Source organism: Anser cygnoides, chromosome 16, assembly GCF_040182565.1.
Source record: "Anser cygnoides isolate HZ-2024a breed goose chromosome 16, Taihu_goose_T2T_genome, whole genome shotgun sequence".
Taxonomy (NCBI): Eukaryota; Metazoa; Chordata; class Aves; order Anseriformes; family Anatidae; genus Anser; species Anser cygnoides.
The window spans coordinates 14,773,130-14,799,203 of record NC_089888.1 but is presented as its reverse complement, the minus strand read 5'-3'; the positions used below and the strand labels follow the sequence as shown (position 1 = coordinate 14,799,203).

The following is a 26,074-nucleotide window of genomic DNA, read 5'->3' as shown; positions in this document are numbered from 1 at the left end:
ATTGTGTCCTGTTTAGGACAGGCAGTGGATTAGTGGAGCGAAGTTTACTCAAAATGACTCATTCTGACCAATAGGGATGAGGACTGACTGATGTGGTGATGGAAAGGTGTGAGATGGGAGTTTCCCTTGAGGTTTAATGACTAATTACAAGGCAGAAGCTGATCCCTCTTAGAGTGGAGGTCCACCTCTGTCCTGACTGTAGCAATTGTATAACTGTAGTGATTAATTGCTGATTATATTTCCCTGCATATTTATCTGGAAAAATGAGTGTACTTTTACTGGCGATCAAATTATTCACAGTCAAAATGTGGAGGAAAAAAAAAAATTGAGTGCAAAAAAATGGGCTGCTCCTTGGAGGAGCTGAAACTGCTGTGCTCAAGGTAAGCATGCCAGGACTCTCTTCTGTACAAATGACCCATACTGCAGGGCAGTGTGTATCAGTTGAGTAAGCACTGATGTTCCCTGCTCCCCTGTGGTGGTGATGTGTCCTGGTGCTGTGTGTCCGGACAAGAACTGGAACATGGCCACCTGTCCCTGGAGGTGCTGATGGAAGGCATGCTGAGTCAGTACTCAGGTGATGTGCTTGTTTTGCATTGGACAGGATCTCAGCAAAAAGCTCAGACATGGGAATATAAGGAACTGTTCCCAACATGAATATTAACATTTGTGTCTGGATCCAGGTCACTCCAGGATTGCGCAGGTGTTAATCTAACTAAAAGTGAGATGACAGTGGAGTGAACTGGGTTGTACATGCAGAGTAAGTGGGCCAACTGCTCAGCTACCTGCCTCAGCCCTCCCAAGTGCCAACGCTTGCAGCTGTTGAGGGCTGTTTCTCAGCAACTAAAATGCTTACAGAAACATCTTATGCCCCTGGAAATCACGGACAAATATATAACATTTACCTGCACCCAGAGGGTGCACTGAACAAGCCGTTCAGTGTGCATCAGCAGCCAGTTACGAGGTGGTTATAAAAGGCACCAGACTATTTCTCCAGTTCTTTAAAGCATCAGTTCTTCATGGAACACTGGACTCTGGCACTATACAGCAGAAGGCTTACCTTATTGCAGCAGGGTGCCTGATTTTACAGGGCAATATGTAGCTGTCTGAGGAAACAGTTGAGCTTGCTTCATACCAGCATCATGCACACGCTACTTGTACAACTTGGCACTAAGTATAAGATTTTTGAAGAAAAATATCTATAGTTGGGCAGTAGGGAAAAAAAAAAAAACAAACATCCCTCCCCCACACCCCCAAAAACAGACATTTCTCTAGGTTGTTTTTTTTTTTTTTTTAATGATGGCTGTTGGAAGTTGCTCAAAGGTTTGGGCTGTCACAGTCCCAGAAGAGATGGCAGCGTACAGATGAGTTTGATGTGCCATGTGGCTGTGGCATTCATAGTGTGCATTCTACCACATATATAGTACACATAGCAACATACAGAGTAGCATGTGGGGGGGAGTGTCTAATTAGTAGCTCTGATTTCATTTGGTCCTTTGCACTCCTTCATCCATCATGAGACATAACCACATTTTTTCACTAAAATTCAGTTTTGCACCTACTAGCTTCTCACTTATTTCATAATATGTTTGTAATACTTTTTAAACACAATAAACAGCGTGGCTATGGAAATTAATTATGAAAGACAAAATACAGTTTGGGACCACATGTTATGTAGTCCTAGCGGGCTTCACTAAGAAGTATCTATTTGTCTATCTGGCTTCATCATAGCAATAGTTGAATCCTAGTTAGAAATTCAGAATGCTTACAATCTTTCTGCTTCTTCATTCCTCATCATTGTAATTACAAATATTTATAGCATGTTTGTCAAGAAAATAAAAATCCTTGAATTTTTTTCCATAGCTGACATGGAGCTGTACTTTTCTATACTACTTGGACATTCTGTGCATTGAACTTCCATTGCACTGAATAAAATTCATTTATAGGCAGAGGGCTTACACTAATCACCTATTCCCTATAGTGAGCGTGCAAAGCAGTTCATATGCTTACATGAATGGCACTTTTGTACTGGGCAGGACTTCACCATTAGATTGCATTGTAAGAGACTCTTCTGCTCTTATTTAACATGGTAGGAGTATCAGCATCAATAAGAAAATGGACTAAGTTTGTGGTTAGGACACAAAATCCGAAACCATTTACAGTTGTAACAGGAATAAGCAGAAGCTACTGTTGTGGGAAGAGAGTTGTGAAAAATTACTAACTGAAAGTTCAGGTTTTTATTTAGTCTTTACCTGATTTTTATGGCTCTGTCAAATGTGGCTAGTGACGAACTCATTCTACTGTGTAGCATGCTTCCTTTGGTCCTTGCCAAATACTTGCACGTGAAGAAGTGAGCAAAAACAAACAACAAATTTCAAAGGCATACGATGTTTGTAACATCTACAGGGATTGGATTTAGTTTTATAAACAGGCCTAATTCTTACTGTATCTTGACTATTTCAGCAAAATATACTGACGACCTCACTCCAAAAAAAAAAACATTTCCATTTTCCTGAAACCCAACATACAAATTCCACAGTCCAGTTACACATGCCACATAACAACAATTCATCTTTTCCCAGCATCTTAACAGGGGCAGAGTGCAGTCTACGTCTGTACATTTTTCTTTATACTGGTAACTATTGGTTCATTGTTTCTGGCTGATGGGAGGTTAAAACAGCATCATATGACATCTAAATATTTCATTAATGGCTCCCAAAACAAAAGCATATTCCCCCCTTTTTTTTTTTAGACTCAATTACTTTTTGTCTTTAGATTGTCCCAATCTAGGACTTGATATCACCAAGTAACATTACGGTGTCTGTTTTGGTGCTTCTTGAGCTTCTGCTCTGCACTCATTTACCTCTTGGAGTACTTAATGGTTCCTCATGCACTGTGCTGAGTGGCAGCATCGATTAGTTATGAATGTACAAAACATCTGACCAGCAGGTATTGGAAAATTGTTTCCAGGTAATTCCCTGTTTTTTGTAATAAACAAAGAAGATCTTTTAGAATGGCTCAGCATCAGAATGTCTTCTTACAGTACTGAATTGTTCCTGTTCATAGATTCCATGATCTTAATTCATTTATGAGACAGCTATTAAAAAAATGGTTCTGTTCAGAGGTGGTTTAGCTACACTGGAGAATGCTGGGTTTAACAGGGAGCACTGATGCAGGGAACTGAAGGAAGTTTCCCAGGTCAGTTGAAACGTTTGAAGAAAATCTGTCTTGAAGTCTCAAGTCTCTGATGTTTGCAGAGTGAGCCTGTGGAGAATGGCACGCCAAGACTGACACGACTGAGGCAGTTAGAAGGAATCAGGCTCCACATTGCAAGGCTGCCTGCATTTTTTCCAGTTTTTCTGCTTCTTTCAGTCCCAGGATGTCCAAAAGTTGTAAGTCACTGAAGTAGTTTTGTTTGGTAGGCTTTTTAATGCTTTTTTTTTTTTTTTTTTTGTCCATATCCTCATCAGATCAATGAGTTGAAATGTGCAGCTGACTGTGTCATACCCATTCCTGGACAGGTCTTTTGTAATACACAACATTTTGCTGCACCTCTTTGTTTTTAAACTGGAAGATTGTGTACACCAAGACAAGGATACACAGAGACAAAATGCAAGGGATCACAACTGCAATTGCATTTACAGTGCTAGGCACATCGTTTATTGTCACCATAATATCCACATCATCGTGAGGGAGGCGCCTGTCTTTGCTTCTTTCAACATCCTTCTGGTTACAGCCCATCCAGTCTTTAAGGATTGACCGGGGATAGCCTGGCTCCACACTCAGCCTCTGGTTATCAAATTTCCAATACTCCTTCCCTTTGTAGAAGTAGGTATAAACTAGGAGACAAAACAGAGAATATTTCTCATCACACCATTTCCAACAGGTTAAATTGTGCACATGTGAGGGTGTACAGAGAGCCTGAAAGGCTGGAGGGTGGTAGCTCTCTGGGTCAATAGTGCATTCATCTAGGGCGTTCCAAAGCCATGGAAATAAGATGACATTTTTAGAGCTTGATTAAAAGGAGAAACACACTGGAGGGAAGAGATGCCATTCAGATGGACCTGGAAAGGCTTGAGATGTGGGCCTGTGCAAACCTCATGAGGCTCAAGCAGGCCAAGTGCAAGGTTGTGTGCCTGGGCTGGGGCAATCCCAAGCACAAATACAGGCTGAGTGAAGAATGGATTGAGAGCAGCTCTGAGGAGAGGAACCTGGGGGTGTTGGTTGATGGGATGCTCAACATGTGTGCTTGCATCCCAGAAAGCCAACCATATCCTGGGCTGCATCAAAAGAAGTGGGGCCAGTAGGGCGAAGGAGGGGATTGCCCACCTCAGCTCTGCTCTTGCGAGACCCCACATGGAGCGCTGTGTTTAGCTCTGGGTCCCCCCACACAAAGAGGACATGGACCTGTTGGAGTGCATCCAGAGGAGGGCTGTGAGGATCATCAGAGGGCTGGAGCACCTGTCCTATGGAGACAGGCTGAGAGAGTTGGGGTTGTTCAGCCTGGAGAAGAGATGGTTCTGGGGAGACCTCACAGCGGCCTTCCAATACCTTTAGGGGGCCTACATGAAAGCTGGGGAAGGACTCTGTCAGGGAGTGTAGTGAGGGGACAGGGGGTAATGGCTTTAAACTAAAAGAGGGTAGATTTAGATTAGATGTAAGGAAGAAGTTCTTTAAGGACAGTGAGACCCTGGCCCAGGCTGCCCAGAGAAGCTGTGGATACCCCATCCCTGGCAGTGCCCAAGGCCAGGCTGGATGGGGCTTTGTGCAGCTTGGGCTGGTGGGAGGGGTCCCTGCCCATGGCAGGGGGTTGGAACTAAAAGATCCTTAAGGACCAGTTTCAACCCAAACAATCCTGATTTTATCTACAATTCTATGATTTGAGAAGCCCTAACTTCTTGTTTGGCTTGTGGGGGCTATGTTGCTCATACAACACCACTCCCCTTGGCCAAGACATGCTGATGACAGGATTTAAGCCGTGAATAACAAAAATACTGACCTCACTTCTCTCCACCTAAATTTTAATGTAAGTGTTCTGCAGTGATTTTCTTTTTACTAAAGCATCTGTAATATTTACTCATCATTACCAAGCCGTTAACAGTCTGAAGAATGACAGTGTTTGCCTGGGTGGGATAGTATTTGGATGGATACACAAGTGTTTCTCTTTACCCCACCTGAGAGCAAATACTGAATAAAACGAGTCCTTTTGATGACAGAATCTGAAAGATTTGGACTTAGTTAAGAAACAGTCTTGTCCTGCTGCTAATAACAGGCAGATGGTTTATGCTACATGTTGTCTGAAGTATCCCTCATCTCTACAGAGAACTCCAAGATTTCTTTTTTAATCACTCTTAAGTGACTAGGGGTGGGAAGGAAAGGGAAAGGAACAGTGGTGAAAGTGGTGGCTCTTCTTTATCTAGCCTCCTGCTTAGCTGGCTGTCACTGCAGTATTCCAGATGTACTGGAAAGCCCAACCCTAAAGTCCTTGTCTCACACCACAGCCCTCAAGTTAAACAAGGGCTCAATGGACAAACCCCTTCTGTTAGTTCTTCCCCAGCTGGAGGAAGAGGAAGAAATCTTCAAGCCAGAGAAAGAAATGCACTGGAAGGAGCCTCTAGAGACCCAAACCCATGCTCAGGGCATGTCTAACTTCAAAGTACATCCAGAAGGTTGGAGCCTGTAATAGGGAGAGAGCAACTGAGCTAGCTACAGCTAAGAGAACAGGAGGAAAAAAAAATAAATAAATAAGGTATGGCAGCCTCACAGTCACAGCCTAGGAATGCTTGGTTAGGGACTGTTATGGAAGCAAAACCAGAAAAGTCCTTTTCTCAACCCAAATTGCTAGTATTAGAGTAATGTGGTTTAGTGGCTTGGAGGTACCTGGACTGGGATGAGGGTCAGGAAGAATTGCAGACTGCCTGTGCTTGCAGGTGTCATTGTGGCCTTGGACAGCCTGAGATGTGAGTCCTACCTCAGTGGAAAAATTTGAAACGCCCCAAACGCAACAACCCAACTCCTAAGCTAGACAAGATATTATTGACCTAACTTGTATAATGATTACAGATACATACAGCCTTCTTTGCTGATAAAAGCTCCCTGTGGCGCCTGAGGGATTCCTCTCCACACAGTGATGGGCTTTGGGTATCCTGGGTCCGTTGCTCTCTTGTCCTCGTTGTATCTCCAATATCTGTCTCCTTTGAAGAAGTAGGTTTTGCCTACAGGCTCCCAGCGCAAAGCCGTGTCGATGCCTTCCCGGGGCAGGCAGTTACCCAGCTCCACCAAACTGTGTGGGTATCCTGGCTCTGCTGTCACTTCTTTAAAAACCCAGTATTTATCTCCTGGAGATGAACAGGGACACAAGCAACAAATGAGTATGCCTAATTAGTAGTTAAAGTGATACAAATGCAAAACACCTACACTGAACCACAGCATGGTGATGACTTCTGGGCTTAACTGTATAATATGAAAAGTTCCTCCTTGGCATTTTAAGCCTGAAACCTCTTGATTTCATTTGACACTCTCTAGCTCTTGTTTTGGGAATGTTAAACAATGCTTTCCCATTCACATTCTCTAGGCCAGTCTTGATTTAAAAGGCTTCTCTCACATCCTGCCTTTGTCAGCTCTCATTCAGGCTGAGGAGTTCTAGGATATTTAATTGTTCTTTGTAGAAGGCCAGTCCATACTTTTTGCTAATTTCCATTGCCTTTCTTAGAGCCTTCTCTAGTTTTAATACGTTTTACTGAGCTTAGGGACTGAAGCTGCATGCAGTATATTAGAAGACCACATGTACTTTGCCTCTGTACAGGGGCACGGTGATGCTTTCCAGCTACTCTTCCTTGCTTACAATTTGATCATGTTCAGGAACTGTCACAGCGCAAGGCGCTGATATGGGCCTCACATAAAGATGGCCATATGGACTCTTTAGAGAAAGCACCCGTAACACATTTTTCCAGCACCTCGAAAAGATGTGAGCAGATCATGACACAGAAGCTCACATTGCACTGACAGGAAACAATGTGTAGGAAACAGCAGTGTGCCCCTCTTAGACTAGAACAAGGACCAGGACTATAAATCAAGTGCCATCTACCTTCCATAAAAGCCACCAACATGCTTTAAGTCAACTAGCCATATTGATGCCTCACTGATCTCATTATGAACAACCTCTTGTTACAGATGTTTAATGGAAGCCTTTGATTAAAGGGCAGTGGCCACAATTAAAGGTCTTCCTCAAGGATACTGACTACATTCTTCCTAATATTTCCCCAGACTCTTCTGATCAAGGTGTCAAAACCTTCATACTTGTCTAGAAGTGTGGTTTGGGGTTGCCCTGTATCTGGAGAAGCTCCAACACCATGCCACAGTATGTTCAAGGAGACAGGCAGGAGCCTCACATTCCCTGAGAAACAGGAACTATTTCTCGTTACCTGATGGAAGCCAATATCTACTGAACTATATTAGCTTTATACAGAGATTGTCCTGGCAAGGCCAACCCACACTAAGGAATATGTTAAGGATTGGCTATCACACTGGAAGGTGAAAATCAAAGGAGGACTTTTATGTACGGCTCAGTTGTTAGAAGGACTAACAACCATTAGTAAAAATGCAGCAAGAATATGTAAGAAAAAGACAGGTCTGTGCTAACAACCTCCCTATTCCGTTTATTCTTGTACAGCCCACCTTGCTTACGGGACTAAAATGTTTTAGGGGTGTTGTCACAGCAACTATCTTTGCTAGTGCCTCTAGGGTGGAGAAAATGAGCCCTGTGTGCCTCAGCCGCATGGCAAATAGTCACCCAAGCACTTCTGCATGTGGATAGAGATTTTTTTCAAGGCTGCAGGAGGTCCTGTAGCTGAACTTTCAACCCAAGTTGCAACTGACTGACTCACTGAACTCCCTTTGTAGCAGACTGTGACCCAGGAGAGCAGATCTGTCCCTGAATACGATGGTATATAGGCTAGCAGTAAAGCCTCATGAGGCCGCGCAGCACCAGTGATCTGCACTGTTCTGCAGCAGTCTGCACTTGTCAAATGAGCAAGGAGAGGTGCTGGTTCTGCTGTGCAATGACACATCTTTTCTGCCTCTTTGATTTGAAATCAAAGCTGATAAGTTGGTTAGTGGAACAGGAAACTTTGGTTGCTGGAAGTGCCCCCTTGGAAAAGGACAGGGATTCAGTGAACCCATTTTCACCATCTTAATGCTTTAATTGTGTGATGCGAAGCAGGTGTAGCAGGCTCATACTGAAATATACTGTACCTTTGAAGAAAACAAATTTTCCATCAGACCTCTCATAGGCTGCATCAATCTTTGCGGGAAGGCCTTTCCAGAACTGCTCAATTTGCATGGGATATCCTTCCTGCACCCGGTTGTTGCGCAGACGCCAGAACCAGCGATCCTGAGAAAATCAGAAAGCTCTTCAGACTGAGTACTGTCATCTTGCGATCTGGCATCAAGCACTACTAATCCATGCCTAAGCCTGTAGCCATTAAAGGTAGAAGTCCTGGTTTGGATGAGAGCTCCAATGCTGCCCAACACCAATTCCAGTGAGGGAAGCACTTCATGAGGGAGATGGCAGCCAAAAGGGTAACAAGATGATTACTGGTACTGTGAAAAAGGGTGGACAGAAGGAGAAGAAAAAGAAGCAGGGGGAAGCAAGTTTACAGTTTTAAGTGTAATGACCTCCCAGGAGAGCTGTTGCTCAACTATCTGACCTTAGGACAGCCATACAGTGTATGCCACTCGGTGACTGTGTGAAACACACAACATCCATAGGCACAAAGGAGTTATTAAATATCCCTGTAGATATAAGATCATTAGTTAAAGCCATAGTGGATGCTCAGGGAAGAGTAAGAGGAGGACAGTCTGTGATACTTCTCCAAATACCATCCCGGCCTTCAACAATTTTCAATTCAGACATTTTCTGTGGCTGATGTGTTTTGTGCATTTAATAACCTTCCATATTTCCCACTTCACATTCATACCCAGTGGGCAGAGTGAAAGCTCTGGGTATTTTGGGAGCAGGACCATGGTTTTCCAGATGCAAGGTGATCTAACGTAGGTCTTTGAGCAAAGCCTCTTCTTCCCTGGCTGCACTTTATGAGCAAGGTTGACTCAAAATCCCCAAGAGCTGCAAGTATGCTGAGTATTCCCTGAAGCCCAGGGTTTGGTGTATGCTATCTCTGGAGGCCACGAGGCTTAATCCCTGTCTGTTACTAGCATTGCTTTCTGTCTTTAAGGGTGGCTTCTCTCTCAGATTAATGGTCTCCGAATTTTCTGCCGATGTGTCCAGTTCATAGAATCATAGAATCATAGAATATCTCAAGTTGGAAGGGACCCATAAGGATCATCGAGTGCAACCCCGGCACCGCACAGGTCTACCCAAAAATTCAGACCATGTGAATAAGTGCACAGTCCAAACGCTTCTTAAACTCCAACAGGCTTGGTGCAGTGACTACTTCCCTGGGGAGCATGTTCCAGTGTGCAACAACCCTCTCAGTGAAGAACCTCTTCCTGATGTCTAGTGTAAACCTCCCCTGCCTCAGCTTGACACCATTCACGCGGGTCCTATCACTAGTCACTAAAGAGAATAGATCAGTGCCTTCCCCTCCACTCCCCCTCGTGAGGAAGCTGTAGACCGTGATGAGGTCTCCCCTCAGCCTCCTCTTTTCCAGGCTGAACAGGCCAAGTGACCTCAGCTGGTCCTCGTATGTCTTCCCCTCTAGGCTCTTCACCATCTTTATAGCCCTTCTCTGGACACTCTCCAACAGTTTCACGCCCTTTTTGTACTGTGGTGCCCAAATATCCACACAGTACTCGAGGTGAGGCCGCACCAGCACAGAGCAGAGCGGGACAACCACTTCCCTTGACCACCCAGCAATGCCGTGCTTGATGCATCCCAGGATACGGTTGGCCCTCCTGGCTGCCAGGGCACACTGCTGGCTCATATTCAACTTGCTGTCAACCACAACCCCCAGATCCCTCTCTGCGGGGCTGCTCTCCAGCGTCTCGTCGCCCAGTCTGTACATATAGCCAGGGTTGCCCCTTCCCAGGTGCAGGACCTGGCACTTGCTCTTATTAAACTTTACACTGTTAGTGATCGCTCAGCTCTCCAATCTGTCCAGATCTCTCTGCAAGGCCTTTCCACCCTGAACAGAGTCCACAACTCTGTTCAGTGTCATTGGCAAATTTGCTCAGAACACCTTCTAGTCCTACATCTGAATCGTTTATAAAAACATTGAAGAGGACTGGCCCTAAAATGGAGCCTTGGGGGACCCCACTAGTGACCATCCACCAGCCTGAAGTGGCCCCATTTACCACAACCCTTTGAGCCCTATCCGTCAGGCAATTGCTCACCCATCACATGATGTTTTTGTTTAGCTGTATGCTGGACATTTTGTCCAGTAGGATCCTATGGGAAACTGTGTCACAAGCTTTACTGAAATCCAAAAGGATCACATCAGCTGGTTTCCCTTGATCGACTGGTTTCCCTTGATCAACTAGATGGGTGATCTTATCATAAAAGGAAATCAAATTTGTTTTTTTGTTTGAGGACCTACCCCTCGTGAACCCATGTTGGCTGGGACCAATGACTGCATTGTCCCCCAGGTGCGCTTCAGGAACTTCAAGGATCAACTTCTCCATAATTTTACCAGGCACTGACATGGGACTGATGAGTTCACTTTTTGGTGCACAGACACCAAAATTCTGTTTAGTCTGTAAATCCCATTAGGCATCGTTTCAAAATATTACAAAGCCAGTCTGCTTACAGTTCCCTCTAATGTTTCTCATTTATCAGCCTCAGAGGAACAGAGCTACCTTTAGAGACATTTCAAATGTAATGGTAACTACCTTATACTTTTATTCATCTTTTCCAGTAATGAAACTAAAGAAAGCCATCCATGAGATAAGCAAGAATTTTTAGTACCTTGAAAACAAACATTTCTCCTCTAAAGAGAGCCACAGTGTTAAAGTTGCCATCACAGATGTTCGGTTTCATGCCAGGAGGAGATGGCCTGTCACCTAGAGGAGGACTAGGAGGTCGTGGCTGTCTCTCATGTTTTCTTTCCGAAGTGGAGTGAATTCTGCGAACAGGAAGAGTTGGTAAAGGCCTGGTTGGCTCCAAGGGCTCAACAGGAGGACCTAGAATTGAAAAGAAAAATGTTTAGTGAAGTGGGCAGTTTTGGATTTTCTGTGCTTTCCTCAGGTTTTAAAAGGCAACAGGCTGGATGAAGTGTGTTGTGAGGAACGTATATATTCTTTATGAACTATATACACATAAGAGATCATTCCCTAGAGATGGGAAGCAGAACAAGATGTATACACACATGAAAGAGGTCTCAAAACAAACAAGGGATAAGAACTGAAGAAGAGACAGTATGTTTTTGTAGGTCTTTCCAAGGAGGCTGTAGATAAAAGGAGGATGCACACCAATCACATTCCCAAATGAAATTAAAGGTAATAGCCATTGAACAGAAATGTTTATTAGTCCATAACAACAACAACAACCAGAACAAAGTTATACTGAAGATACTGCTGCAAACTAAGGGAAACTGCAGAAGAATTTAGAAATTAGAAGGCAATTACTTTATTGCAGATTAGTCACTAATCTTCCTCTTCAGAACACCGTAGGAACTCCAACGAACAACTGTGATAAGGGCCTTTGCTCTCATTCTGTCATTCAGATGATGCCCACCCCACCTACAAGCACAGCTCTTCCCTTTGATCCTTACCCAGATTATTCTGGGGATCTTACAGGGCTGCAAGAATGTAAAGAACTATAATAAATATAAGCAGCTGAGACTTGGAGCTAAGGTCTGCTTTTGAAGTGATTGTCCCACAGGAAAATTTCATTAACAGTGATAGAATCTGGTCCATACCTAATTAAGAAAATCATGGTAAGATTTCTTATTGCTTCTCAGAGATAGCCCCAAGTTAGCATGACAATAAACAAAAGGCTACAAGAAGCAAGAGATTTGGCAAGTTTTACATTTGATGTAATCAAATAGGATTTTATTTGATTGTTTATTGACATGGATTATGGTTTCCATCTCTTTCTGAAAAGTGATTTTTAGGCAGCTATGTAAAGAGATTGCAGGAAAAAAACTTCCATCACCAGGCAGAACTGGGGCTGACTGCTATCAGTCTCACTGTCTTAGGGGTTCAAGCACTGATGTGCTTCACATCAGCCATATTATTGTACTGGGTGAGGCTTGTCCTCACAGGCCACTGCAAGAGGAGCTATCCTGTTGCGTATGAGCATCTTGCCCAAACCCAGAGAAGGAATCTACTAGTAAGGCTTTAGATACTCATGGAGGCTACGCACCTGTGGGATCAGAACAGTTTTGCAGATGAACATTCTGAACTATGGTGCCTAAAATCATAGTTGGGTCTCCAAGCTCACATATCAACTTAGATCTTAAATGTTACGTTTTCAAAGGGTTCCTATAATGAACGAGTGCTTAACATGTCCTAGAAGGGTGACTGGGTCAGTGAAAATCATCACAGATAGTGACAAAGAAGTCATCAGAGAAAGTCATCACATTTAATTGTTATTAAGGTTCTAACAAGAATTATGTCCATAGGTTTCATGGATGTTGTGTTCGGAAAGTGCCACTCAGATACTATAGTCCAACTTCCTGCAGAATTAGGCCAGAAACCTCCAGCTGTGAATCCCGTGACAAGTCTAGTGTTTTTGGTGCAGATACAGCATATTTTCCAGGAAGAGACATCTCATTTGGGCTTCAAGTCTTCAAACTTTACAAACTTCAAGACATTACATAAAATATGTAACGCACAAATTGTTCCAGTCATTAAGCCCTGTCACTTCTGAAATCTGTCTGACCTACTGTCTGAATTTGTGCAGGTTTAGATTCGGTATTTTTTTTCCTTTTCTATCTCTAGTCTCTCAACATTTAAGTGTTTATAGATCTTGATAAGGATGAACTTTAAAGTTCCCTTAATGAGCTGAATGGACCGATTCCATCTGTTGCTACAATGTCTTTTGGTTTTGAGATCTTGAAACTTAAGTCTTACAGCTGTTTTATAAAGTGTTGCAAATGGATAACTGTATTTCTGTAAGATGACTTGTCCTTACCATGTGGTATTTTGTGCCATATCTAATTTTTAATAACAATTGTTTTTATTTACTTTCACTCCAGAACTGTGATAAAAGACATTGAATATTGCTCATGGAAACTCTTTAGATGAGGATTCTCTGTGTAAAATTATTCTTGGAAAGCTATGAGATAATTTGCCTACATTAAATGAATAAAAATATTACACTGTTACCTTATATTTCTCATTCTCCTCCATTCTTAGCTGGTCAGTGCCCAGTATCTTAGCAGGCCATAAATTTCTCTTAAATCAAGTTCCCAAACTGTGATACTGCTATTGCTGATGATCTGTGAATTTTTCCCCAACTGGTATGCAGCAAAGATTTCCAGGTACTGCCTGTCATAGGAGCCAACAGGATTAGTGCCCCCCCTCTTGTTGGATGGGTCAGTATGGGTGCATCTACACTAGTGTTTCCAATGAGCTCAGGTGTGTACTTTTGAAGAGAATTTCTCAATCATTTTCAATATCTGTGCCTTGGTTCACATCAAAACACATTAAATAAATTATTTTTGGATGAAGCTAAATTTGAAAAATGCATTTCAGGAGCACATCTAGGATACTGCAGCTGCAAATGGGCATCACAGGGAAAGGCTAGAGATAATCCGCAGTAACCCCATTCCCCCAGATGCTTACAGTGTAAGTGTCAAGTCCTCAGCACTCTATAACACCATCCCTAAATAACTGCTGCATCTACAGATGTGCTAGTACTTTTCTTGCTAACAGCCATAGATGTTGTTTGCTAATACAGCCATAGGCAACGTATTGTCATGTGAAGTATGTGCAAAAGCAACTCCTGCAATGAGCTACACACTAGGTGGCACTTCTGATTTAGGCTGGAAAGCTCATGGAAGTAGGACTGAGTTGGTACAGTGGGACATGCTGCCAGAGGAAGGGATGGGAATGCGGAAAGGTCCCAGGCTGATCTCATACACTGAAGGCCAGAGTTCTGGTCTGTTCAGCTGTGACATGGGAACACGGTCTTCAGCTCTTGCTTTGACAAATTAAATGGGCCAAGAAACTGGAGGCCTTTTTTGTCTGCCCAAATATGTTGCAAAATCTTGTTTGGATTCCTGTGCCAGCAGACTGCTGCAAAGTTCACCTTTCTAAACGAGATTGCAGCATGTTGCTACAATAGCGCAACAGAGGTGTAGTTATTTGTTCCTCGCTCTGCAAGAGGCTAACGTGCTGACCAAATCAAAGATGCATTTCTGTTGCCATGGATGGATCACAAAAGTTTCTCTGGTTGCCAGTTTAATTGATATGGTGGAGTATTTTCTTAAGACACCTATTCGGTAGTTTGTGGAGGACCACCGACTGTTTCAGCACAAAGTCTACACCTGGAAAGATCCCTGTATTTTAAGGAGCAGCTAGAAGTAAATCCACACCATGACTGTAGGGAGGGCTCCAAGGAGTACTGTTGCCTTTAAACAGGGTGAGATGGGCAGCAGTCTGCAATGCAGAGAGGAACACCTGCTGCCAGAGGGAATTGTCTGGGAGGGACCCAAGAAATCACTGTGTTATGTATGTGTGTGCTGTATTCAAACTGCTTGATGGAAAGACCCATAGCGAGAAAGGGAGCGAATGCCAAGTCTGGGCTGTTCTGCTTCTCAGACACAGCAAATGGACAGAAATGCTGAAATCAACAGCCATTCTGGATTTCCAGAAATAATAAGCCAAAAAATCCACACTTTGAGAGAAGAGAGCAAGAATACAGTTTTATAGAGATGACTGTAATAAGATGAAGAGATGAAAATATTTTAAAACTCTCTTTCAAAGCAAAAAAGGCTGAGACAGGAATAGTATCTAAAGACACTAATGTTAAATGTGTCTGACAGGTCAAAAAGACACATAAGCTGATATATGGTGCGGAATAGGGACTACAGTGTTGTAATCATATACTATAAATTTAATGTCTCATCAATCATTGGAGGTATTCAAGATTCAATGAATTAAAGATACAGTTGTTTGGTTTTTTTACGGCATGTAAATCCTGTTTACAGAGATAATTAAAAAAAACACAACAAAACAGTCTGTTTTTAGATGAGTATCTCTAAATTGTCAGAACAGCTGAATTGTCATGGAATGAATCAAAACCATAACAAAACAGAGCATTAATGAAATGGATTAAAACTATAGGAGTACAGGCAACACTGCAAAATCAGACAATTTGGGAATGGGATATTCTGGTTCAGCATTCAGACTAGCGATAGGTACTGTGACAGGCAGAAAGGCAGCAAGACAGGATGGTGGAGCAGCACTGGGAAAAATTGCCCAAAGATGTTGGTGGACTCTCCAGCCTGAAGGCTTTCAGGGTTCACTAGAGAAAGCCATGAATGGAGTCAACTAGTGTTGGCAAAAGTCTGCTACAGGTGGGAGCTCCAACTAGAGACACAGGAGAACCCTTCCAGCCCAAATGCTTTCTATACCACTACGAAAAAGACCAGAAGTGTAACAGAGGAAATAAAACTGCTTCATTTCCTAGAGTAAAGAGAGCTATGTAAGAACGAAATAGCAATGTGCACAATGAGAGGGGACAAGGGGATGTGCAGTGCAGAGAGAAGCTGTGGACTCCAGCTTCAGCAGTTTCAAAGATTTGCAGGGTATACCTGCTGCTGGACACCCGGTAGCTGTATTTGTGACTGCAGCTAGTAAAAACAATCTCTTTCTTGTTTCACAGATTTACAGCATCAGGAAGGACTAAGAAACCATCTTGTGTCATCTACTGTGTAGCACGTATCCATACTTCATTCCTGTTCAAACTATGCTAGTTTTTAAGCATATTTAATATTTAAAAGAGAGAAAGCCAGAAATGAAAAGCTCACTGCAATTTTTATTAAAACTGTTCCACCCAAAAGGTACCCCAGGAATTAAAAGTACTGCCTTTCATTTACAGCTGGGGTTTGGAGAACTTGAATTGGTTCATCTTTCCCAAGGAATGCGAGAGGCCATTCTTGTAGTTTGGTTTTCTGAGCAGGTGCTCGGCCTTGATCCACAATCAAATACACAGATGTCAGCACTGACTGCTGCCACACCTAACTTCAAGGTGCCGGGCCCAGGGGTGGCATCCCTGGGCTTCGGTTTTCTTCTCCCTAAACAAGGGACAAGATGAGTGAGATGCCCCACTTAGATGCTTTAAAGGCAGGTCTCTGGAGTACAGAATGTGGCTGGGCAAAAGGATGGCTTGAGGGCCTTCCCATGGGGATGAAGGTTTACATGGGGTGCTTTTTCTTTTACACCAAGGGCTCAGATTCACAAGCAAGGACCTCTCGTACACCAGGCTACAGCCTACCCTACCTGTGCTGCAGGACAGCAGTCACATTCAACTCTCTAAGGCTTATGTGCCGAAAGTCACAGTCTTCTGTAGTGAAGAAGAAAGTTAAAATAGCACCTGCAACTCTTAAAGGCTTTAATTAAATCCTAAGATGTGACTGAAATTTGGTCTACAGTTAGGGGGATGGAAAGCAGTAGCACAGCCTGCCCACTGCTGAAGAAAGATGCTCTCTTGTAAGATATGAGCCACTTTTGGAGCCCAACCTGGCACAAAAGCAGAATGAATAGACCCTATATAGTTTGCCAATCACTGCTATTACATTAGTGTCATGACTGTAACCTGCCTTCAAAATAGATGGCTAAGGGCAGGATATAACAGCTTTATGAGCAGCAGAGATGACCGTGAACAAAGAGTTACTTAACAGATGCTGGCACGTTGGTATTTATTGTGGAAACTGATTATGCCCACCCTTGATATGACTAACTAGGCAGTATTGCACACAAATCACAGCCTCTATCACTACATTTCCAAGCAACTTCAGAGAATCAGTCAGAGCAAATCTCATTGAGAGAAAATTAAGTGAGAGGCTGTTGCTTGGGTCTGCAATTGAGCCTGAACCCGGTCATTGGGTCTGCACCTAGTTATTGTGTGTGATTCCAGCACCGGGGCCAAACCCTCCCCTGGGGCTGACCCTACGGCCACTCCCACACAAGAAGCAGGCAAGAAACCCCCTGGAGCCAGAAACTCTGCTCTGCAGGGAGGCACCTTGCTGGGAGTTTACAGACACTGTGTGGAGAAGAAGACTTTCTTCCTCTCTATCACAACCAAGGCAAAAAAAAAGTCAGAAAGCTTTTGGGTCACAGCAGATCACCTTCGGAGTGTGACTTCCGCCACTGGCACTTAGCCTCCTCCCTTCATGCTTCCTCTGTCGCAGACCATCTGAATACCAAGGTGACCTGTGAAGATAACACAGAGAGAGGAGGCATTTAGGAGCCACTGTGTCGATAGTTGAGGACAAAATATAATCGTACTGTCCTCCCGGCTATTGACAGAGTGTTCCCTCAACTGCACAACACCCGCCTGGAGGCATCCTGCACGGCTTGGCATCCATCAGGGCCAGCTCTGCGTGAGCCAAGCGGCTCTCCAAGCCTGCCAGTGCAGAGGACATCCTTTATTTCAGGTCAGGGGAGAGAACAATCCACCTGCAAACAAAGGTATTTCTTTATTCTCTTAATATTCACTCCAGGAATAAGACTACCAACAGGACTACAGCCAGGAAGTTAGGCTTTTGAATAAAATACAGGGAAGTTAGGGTTGTAAAACAGTGAGGTACATGTTTTTTCAGGACTTAGCCATCTATGCAGGTACAAAGGAAAGGCTCTTCAGGTGAAAATCAAAATGTATGATCCAAAGGAGCCTGGGAGAGTGAGAGAAACACACTGGGATGCTCTGCAGACCCCACAGCAGTGGAGAGAGGTCCCTGGTCGTATTAAATGAGCTAGTTGCCGATGAGCTATCTCAGGGAGGAGAGATGGTCCACCCACAACAGCTCAGCACTCAGGAAGGACTCACTTCCCTTGCTCTCCTAGTAATCCTGTCCATAGAGCACTTTGCTCTTCTGAAGTTAAATTTCAGCAGTTAAAGGGAACTGGATAATTTCAGCTAGTTTGGATGTCTTTGGTAAAGTGCACTACAGTCTGCAGAACAAGCCCCAGCACTCACAGTGTACCCAGCAGCTGGGCAGCTGGGTCCTTGTGAGCATCACTAGGTGGCAGGAAGGGTTCCTCACGCCCTTTCTACAGACGTCCTTTGAATGACCGACTGATACCCAGGTAGGTGACAGAGCACTTGCCTGGAAGACAGGAGTCCATGGCTGAAATCCTTGCTCTAAACAAAAAGAAATGCTTTCCTGGTCTGTGTAACAAGGTGATTCACCTTGCATTCGAGTTCTCTGCTTTGGGGTCAATAAAAGTGGGTCCAAAATTCCTGGGCTGACCTTAGGCAGAAGAAGGATGAGAGTTTAGGGCTCTGCAAGATGCTCCAGATGTGGTGCCTGCAGCCCAGTTTCCCTCTGGAAAAAAAACAAACATTAAGAAGCCTGACATTCACTCCACTTCAAAACAAAGCATTTTTTTGTACTCAGAAAAATCTGTAGGATGAAAGAAGTTTTTCCTGCCCAGCCATACCATAAAGCAGTGCTCCTCCTTTAGCTGAGAAAGCTCCTAAGAAGGGTGGGCTCCCCGCTTTGCCAGGGGACAGCTAGTCAGTGTGGGCCAGCTCCCTCCTCTCAAGCCCAAGGTGTGCAGCTCCAGGGCCAGCGTGATTGCGGGTGAGTCCCTGCATCATGGCTGAGACCTCCATGGGTCATGTGGGCCTCAGGGATACCACAGGGGACCAGGCGGTTACTCCCTGCCTGCATTTTGGAAGAATGGGAATGGAGAGCTGGTGTATAGCAGGTGAGACTCAGTGGATGCACCAGAGGTGGAATCCGATGTTTTGTTCCGGATCCAACAGAGTCGCTAGAAAGAAGGAAAGGTGAACATAAAGGGAAGCAAAAGAGAGAAAGAATTTGGTATTTCTGTAGCATGCCAGAGATGTGTAACCATGGCAGATCTTTTCAGTTCTCTTATTGACAAATGCTGTCCTTCTCCTGCCCTCTGTGGAGCACGGATCTAAAAGTCCCAGATCTGGGAGCATCCTCTAGCACTTTGTGTTGTTTCAGGGATGCTAGAAGAACACAAGTGGGGCTGTAGAAAGGCTGATGGTAGTATAGGAAACCCCTAAGTCCTCAAAGAGATGCTCATTTCAATTGCTTTTCTGGGTGCTGCTGCTGCATAAATACACAGGATGGAGGGTCACTGGGAATGAGGATACAGTTTGTTTCTATTCTCTGCACTCAACAGAGTGCAAGAGTGCAAGGAGACAGGATTAATCATACCATCAAAAAAAAAAAAAGAGAGAGAAAATAAAAGCAGCACTATTATTTCTACCATTACCAGTCAGTCTTCCAGCACAGATAACACAGGGAGAGATAATACTACCAGCTGATCAGCTGCATGCCTTAGTTCTTTTATGACACAGTGAAAAAAAACTGTTCATCTTCTTTGCTTTGAAAGAAAATAGTATTGTCAGTTTGCCAATGAAGTGGAGAGATGGTAACAGGTTTTCAAAGGAATACTGAGATGAACATTTTTGGAAACCTCTGTACTACTGTCTTGAGGACTAATACCTTAGTATAAGCAGAACATCTCACAACAGTTGATCTCAGTGGCGGCATCTGTGTGGCCTTTGATGTTTCTGAAGCCCACACTGCTGGGACTCCAGGGCTCGCAGTGCATTTGGATTTTGAGAACTGTGTGACCTTGGGCTCACCTGTAAGATAGCATGCAGTCTGCTTCCAACTCACCTGGACCTTACCACCTTTGTCCCTGCCACTGCTCATCCACCTGCTCACCAAGCACAGAAACTCACCTTCTTTGCCCCTGCAAAGCAGAAGCTCTAGATGGAATGAGCAGTCACAGGGAGAATCACTCTGTCCTCAAGAGCTGGGATCTCTCAGAGTAGGTACTTCATTTCTGCATGTGAAAATTACCCTTTCAAATTCTGTCTTCTGGTACTTGCCCTTCAGGAGATGAACATCCATCACAGTGCTGCAGAGGACTGTCATTACTGATCATTTGGCATGGGGAGATACACTATAGGCATGCAAATCCATCACGCACAACATGCTTCTCTGTCTCACAATCACTAAAATCATCTTCTATACATAGGGGTCTTCGGTGTTACTCCATACTCTTACCACCTGCAGAGGCCATTGTCAGAAAATGGTCCTAATACGAATGTTTCTAGATCCTGCATGACAGCAAAGCTTGCTCTGATGGTCCTGCTCACAATGCAGTGCTGCCGCATGGAGCTTAGAGCCTTTTGCAACAGGTCTTTCTGCTGTTTCATCACAAGCCATCTCACACATAAATGTAGGTTATATGGATCTAGGATTGCTCTATGGGAAGCCATTGGGAAAAAGGTGAGTTAAGTTGTGAAACCTATGCTTGCTGCACAGGAGTAAAGGGACCAGAAGAAGGTGCTACTTGCTCAGGATCTGCTGATCATCTATACCTGGATGTCAGAGGTGGCACTGTCCAGTGGTGATTAATCTGTTCCTTGGACAGCCACTGGCAGGGTTTTCACTACCACCCTAGACTTCAGCCCTCATGGGATGCAGCACATGCACTGACGAGGAGATCTTCTCTTGGGCTGTGGAAAAAATGGGTGAGGCTAACGTCCTCAGCAGGACTTGGGAGCATTGAGATCCTTGAGGCTGTCTCCAGGCTTAATGATTCGGTCTGTCTTTGAGTGGACAGCAGACCTTTCCTTTGCGACCTTAGGCTTCAAAAAGCCCTTGAAGGTAATGGCCTGGTTTACCAGCTTCAAGTATCCATATAGATACGAGTTTTTGCTGCACCTCAAGTTGACCTCTCTGTACCCCAGGCATGGTGTTAGGAGGGTCACTCCTAATATGAGAGGCTGCTTCACAGCCCACTGCAAAACGGTGCTTAAAGCAGGACATGAAGAACAGAAGAAACAGTGTTGAAAGATGATCAGTTCAGGTTATGTGACAATGCTATGGCTGAGTATGCCTCCTCTCTCCATCCGCGTGGTATCTGCATGCAGCCCTGACTTCAACACTAGAACAAGTAAAAGAGGCAGTCAACTTAACTGAATATCCAAAGGACCTACATACTAGTATTATTTCCAGTTTAATTCCTTCCTGGCCATGCCACTCATAACACAGGCACAAAAGTACAGTGGGAGATATCTTTCTGAAAAAGACATACAAACAACAGTCATGGCATTTCCCTTTTTTTGTCAAGGCACAAGCTTCAAAAAGCACCTGTTAGAAGATGGAAATCCTGCTGACTTGTTTTACAGCCCACTCTGTCACGCATGGTGAGCTGCTGCCCCTTTCATCATTAGCTCATAAATGGAAATAACATTTTAAACATTGACCTTATACCAACCAGAGCAAAGCACAAATCAGATTTCCTATCACCTGCTGTCTCTCCAGGTGAGTTTTGAAATAAATCCATCAGAAAATAACTTAATCATGCAACAGATCATTGTATGAGAGACTTAGACATAATACTTTTCTAATGGATAGAAAATAGAGATACAACATAAAAACACATTTGAAGTGCATCATTGTCAAAAGAAGACAAAGTGAACTTAAATTTCAGTAGAGCCTTGTTCTTTGTTCTAGCAAATTCAGTAGAATGACAAATTGGGAGATTTTAGTTGAATTTATGTTTTAAAAAAAGGATGCTACATGCAATGCATTAGCTCTATGATATTGAATTTTGACTTATGACTTATGACTTTTGCATAGCATGCTCCTACATAATATGTATTGAGCACATGCTGCTGCTCTGTAGAAAATGTCAAAGCATCACATTGTCAAGTGTCAAAGCAGGACATTTTGTTTTTTGGATAGGTGCTTGATAGGCAAGCTTTTGGCATCCTCAAGGCAAGATGAGGCAGATTGGCATTGTGGAAATAAAGCACATTAGTTGAATGTTCCTGCTAAAGCTACAAAGAAAGATATTTCAGCAGGCCCTTCTCAGTTCTAAGGCACTCCGATGAAAGGATTTGTTCTCATATCTCCTGTTCCAGGGAGAAACATAAACCTGCATCTTCCATCTTTTCTTTGTGACCCATAAGAGTAAGACCTAGACTTAAACTAATCTGTAGTTTCCAGACCAGAACTCTGTGCTAAGGGATGAAATCTCTTGCTGGAGAAGCAAAGATCCTAAAGCAGAAGCTGCTCCTTCTTCTCCCTGCAGGGCTGGGTATCTCTACAACTAGCAACACCAACCCCAATGCACTTCAGTTCACAGACCTCAGAGATAAGCCTTTCATGATTTCATGATAGTCAACAAACTCATTCCTGATTACTACTTGCACCAGATAGTAATTCATTCATAGTGTTTTTTTCAACATGAGTTTGAATTTTAAGCATATTATATTGCATAAGGAGAATCTTAAACTTAGTTGTTGGCTAAGGTTTAAAGTCACTAGGTAAGTGAAAACTAATTTGAAGTCTAGTGGTGGCGTTAAGCCATGGGGAGTACAGTGCTGAGCTCTTTGCTCCATTACAGCTATGCACAAGAGGCCATGCAGTGCTCTCACAAACTGTCGGCCCCCAAAGGACACTAATAGGCCTTACTGGCCTTGACCAGCCTCATCCATGATCTCCAGGCCCACCCCATCCATGGGTTCAGGACCCCCATTGCAGCCCAGCCCTGGGCACTGGGGCCCTGCCTGAGCTGTACTGATATTGGCTTGAACCACAAATGTGGAAGAAATACGGCTGTCAATTCCTCATCTGTTTCCTTTCCAAAAAGGTATCTGAAAATAGAGAAACCAGTCATATTTTCTTGATTGCACTTTCATTGTCAGATATTAAGTTTTTTTTCCCCCTTTCTAATTCACAGGAAGTAAATCAGTATTTCAAAATAGAAACAGCGTAGTGACATTATAGCAGCTTTCAGAAATGAAAGCTTAGGTATAATATTTAATGAAGCTTTAATGCCTGCTACCCCAGCACTTTATTTCAAACCCATGCAGAGTCTCTGTCATCCAGAATATCTGTGTACCTAGTGTGTGTAAGTATGCATAATTAAATGACACCACTCGACAATTGCCATACAACCTCATCCTGTTAATGAACATTGAAGAGAAATCTTCAGTTGCACCAATGGAAAGAGCCAGCTCCCCCTGGGTGTACTTCAAGCCATCTTATTTTAAATGTTGGATTTTACTTGAATATCTGCCTTACAGAGAGGATGAGCTGCACTCATACAAATGCTTGTTTTTTCCCACTGCCTAGACAGGAGTCAGGGAAACTAGTCCAGACAGACACATGGCCATATGTCTACGTTTGGACAAATGAATCTCATTCCAGTCACCAAAAAAAAACCCACAACAAAACAACAAACAAACAAAAAAACAGACTAAAAAAATTGACATACAGTTTAGATCTCTGAAGTCTCTCTGTACTTCTTTAGAGTCTTACAGGTCTTGGCACAAATTCTATTAGCAGCAATTTAAAATTCATTAGCAGATTATTCATGTAAAGGCTGACTAGTATTGGGTCTGCTGCTGACCCCAGCAGCAATCCCTTAGAAACACCAGCTTTCTGTGATGATTTCCCACTGACAACCATCTAACAAGTTTTCTTTTTCTTTTTTTTTCTTTTTCCTATGTCTAATTCATATAATATCTGCTCTAATGGTACTGGGAGCTAGTATTTTACTCAGATGTTATACAGCTGTGAATATTGCATAGCTACATAGGGTAAATGTAAGGATAAACTTGTACTTTCCTCAAGGAAAGAAATCAGGCATGTTTGACAAAGCATTGTCCACAAACTACCATGGACTACATAAGATTCAGCGCCTCACAGCCTCACAGCGAGCATCTTCTAGCTCAGCCTGCCCTCAACAGAGGCTCCTCAAACCTGCATTTCCCCCTGTTCCCAGTTTCTTCCAGCCAACCCGCCCTGAAATCCCTGTCCTCATACCCTGATATCCATGATCCTATCACATGGTGCCATATCATCCCCAACCCCTTGGCTTTTTCCCATAATCCCTCCATCTCTTTTCTCTCTCATTTCCTTGACCCACAACTTTGTGGCATGTTGTACAACGATGTTCTTTTATTTCAGCAGGAGACTAAAAGAAGTGTTCCCTGAGTGGATCCAAACTACTTTTCCCTACCTTCTGTATATGGAGAAAAAAAAAAGGTGGCATAAATACTTTTTACTTTCCTTGATATTCCAGGCTCTTCACATTCTTCCCCTCTATTTGTGCTGGCTGTTCCTAACAGACAACCCTTGGGTACAGCAATTGGCATTAGTTCCCTTTTTACTGGTCCTTGATACTACAGACAGAGTGAGGGATGAAGCAGCAGTGAGATCATTGGTTATCCTGACCTGTGCAAAGATATTGCCACTGGAACAATCATCTGATATTTGTGGATTAAGGGTTTTAAACAGGTCTCATTAAGCCACAGCAGGAAATCCATCCTGACTGGAAAAATTTTGAGTGCTGCCTGTTTGCATCTGTAAGCTACTTGCTACACTCAGGCTCAGTGTAAATAGATGAGTGGATAGTGTTGCTCACCATAGATTTTCTGAATTCCTTGGAGGTCATCCTGGGGCAGTTTGAAGTTGTGTGTTTCCATGTACTGGTAGAAAGGAGCCATGATAGCGCTGGGATCATTGGAGTGTTCCAGACCCAGTGCATGTCCCAGCTCATGGACTGCGACCAGGAAGAGATCGTTCCCTGTGGAAGGAAGGCACAGCTGGTTTAGTATGCAGCCATAGCTCAACACAATCCCAAGCCCTGCTTGCTCATCACGTAAGAAGCAACTGCTTTTCTATCCTACTGCACAGCAAGTCACAGTGTCAGTGTCAACTCGTGGAGATGGCTTTCGTCCTGGAAGTCTGTGTGGCTTTAACAGTCATCATCACAGAATGGGAGGGAGACTCCTAACCAATGGCCACATGGAGCACCTTCAGAGCAGTTAAAACAGGCAGCTGCCTGGAGTGTATGGGTACTGGCTGTAGACTCTTCTGTAGAGTTTACAGAAAATGGCCAATAAAATAGGCAGCTCAGATACTATGGCTTCCTTATCCCAGTGCTGCCAGGAAAGGTGAGAGTGCTGCCAGTCTGCTAATAGCAAAGGCATATGGCAGGAAGGGAACCTGGTACCCCTTCTGGCTGCTCCCGTGCTGTCCTCTGATCTGATCTGGACCACCAAATCCTAAGGGACATCTGTAATGCACCAGCCAGGCTGATGAAGGGAGGAGGCGGGACACAGAAGACTAGAGCTAACACTCACCACCACATACTTGTGGTACAAGGGACAGCCCCATCTCCTCTAGCACAGGCTTCTCTCAGTGTGCTTTGCTTTGCTAGACTCCTGGCACTGCCATGTCAGCAGGAGAAGGTGAGCACTGGCAGAGCCACACAGGAAAAGGCTGGTGACACTCGGCTGAATCTCAAAGGCAGGAGAGAGAAGGATGGAGAAGAGAAGGAACATGTTCCTGACAGGAAAAGAAAGGGTTGAGGAGCCCTATCTGGTAGAAGGGTGAATTTGGGGTACCTTAAGCTCTCTGTTACAGACATATACTCCTCTTCAGCCCCATGGATCTGGGCCCCCCATCTCCTTGATCTAGAGTGGTCCCTGGATGTCCTGAGGGCATCTTGACATGGGATGTGACACAAGCAATGTCTGTGTGAGGTGGTGAAGACACAGCCGACAATGAAGAGCTTCCCTGTCAATAAAATGCTTGAGCCCTTCCCCCTGCTTGAATTGTTGAATTGGCCTTCTCTGTTTTTTTTTTGTTTGTTTGTTTTTGCAAGGCACAGACCAAGAGCATTGGCAATCAGACACAGGAAAACACGGTTGGTGGTGGCAGCTCAGTGGATGCTTTGCAGCATCTCCAAACTGCACATCTCCATTTCATGCATCTTCAAACCACACCTATCTTAGAGAGGCAACAATCTTCAGATTTGTGTTCATGGCTGAGGTGTCCCTGAGACAGGAGCTTTCCCAGTTTCCCCAGACAAGAGTGTAGAACAGTGATTAGTGTAGAACTATCTCCACTTTTTAAATGCTTTTTGCTTCATGTAATCC

The 26,074-nt window shown here is 43.8% G+C and overlaps 1 protein-coding gene across 2 annotated transcripts in view; it reads right to left on the bottom strand.

The window, feature by feature from the left end:
* Positions 1–1,273: 1,273 nt before the first annotated feature.
* Positions 1,274–26,074, bottom strand: part of MMP24 (matrix metallopeptidase 24) — a 51,232-nt gene continuing 26,431 nt past the window's right edge. For both annotated transcript variants that reach the window (XM_048046429.2, XM_013195893.3), the window contains exons 5-9: positions 24,556–24,717; positions 10,919–11,133; positions 8,251–8,389; positions 6,069–6,335; positions 1,274–3,836 (exon numbers count right to left, since the gene is read on the bottom strand). In XM_048046429.2, coding sequence (XP_047902386.1) covers positions 3,499–3,836; positions 6,069–6,335; positions 8,251–8,389; positions 10,919–11,133; positions 24,556–24,717 — 1,121 coding nt within the window. In that variant the 3' untranslated portion in view covers positions 1,274–3,498. The remainder of the gene's footprint in view (positions 3,837–6,068; positions 6,336–8,250; positions 8,390–10,918; positions 11,134–24,555; positions 24,718–26,074) is intronic.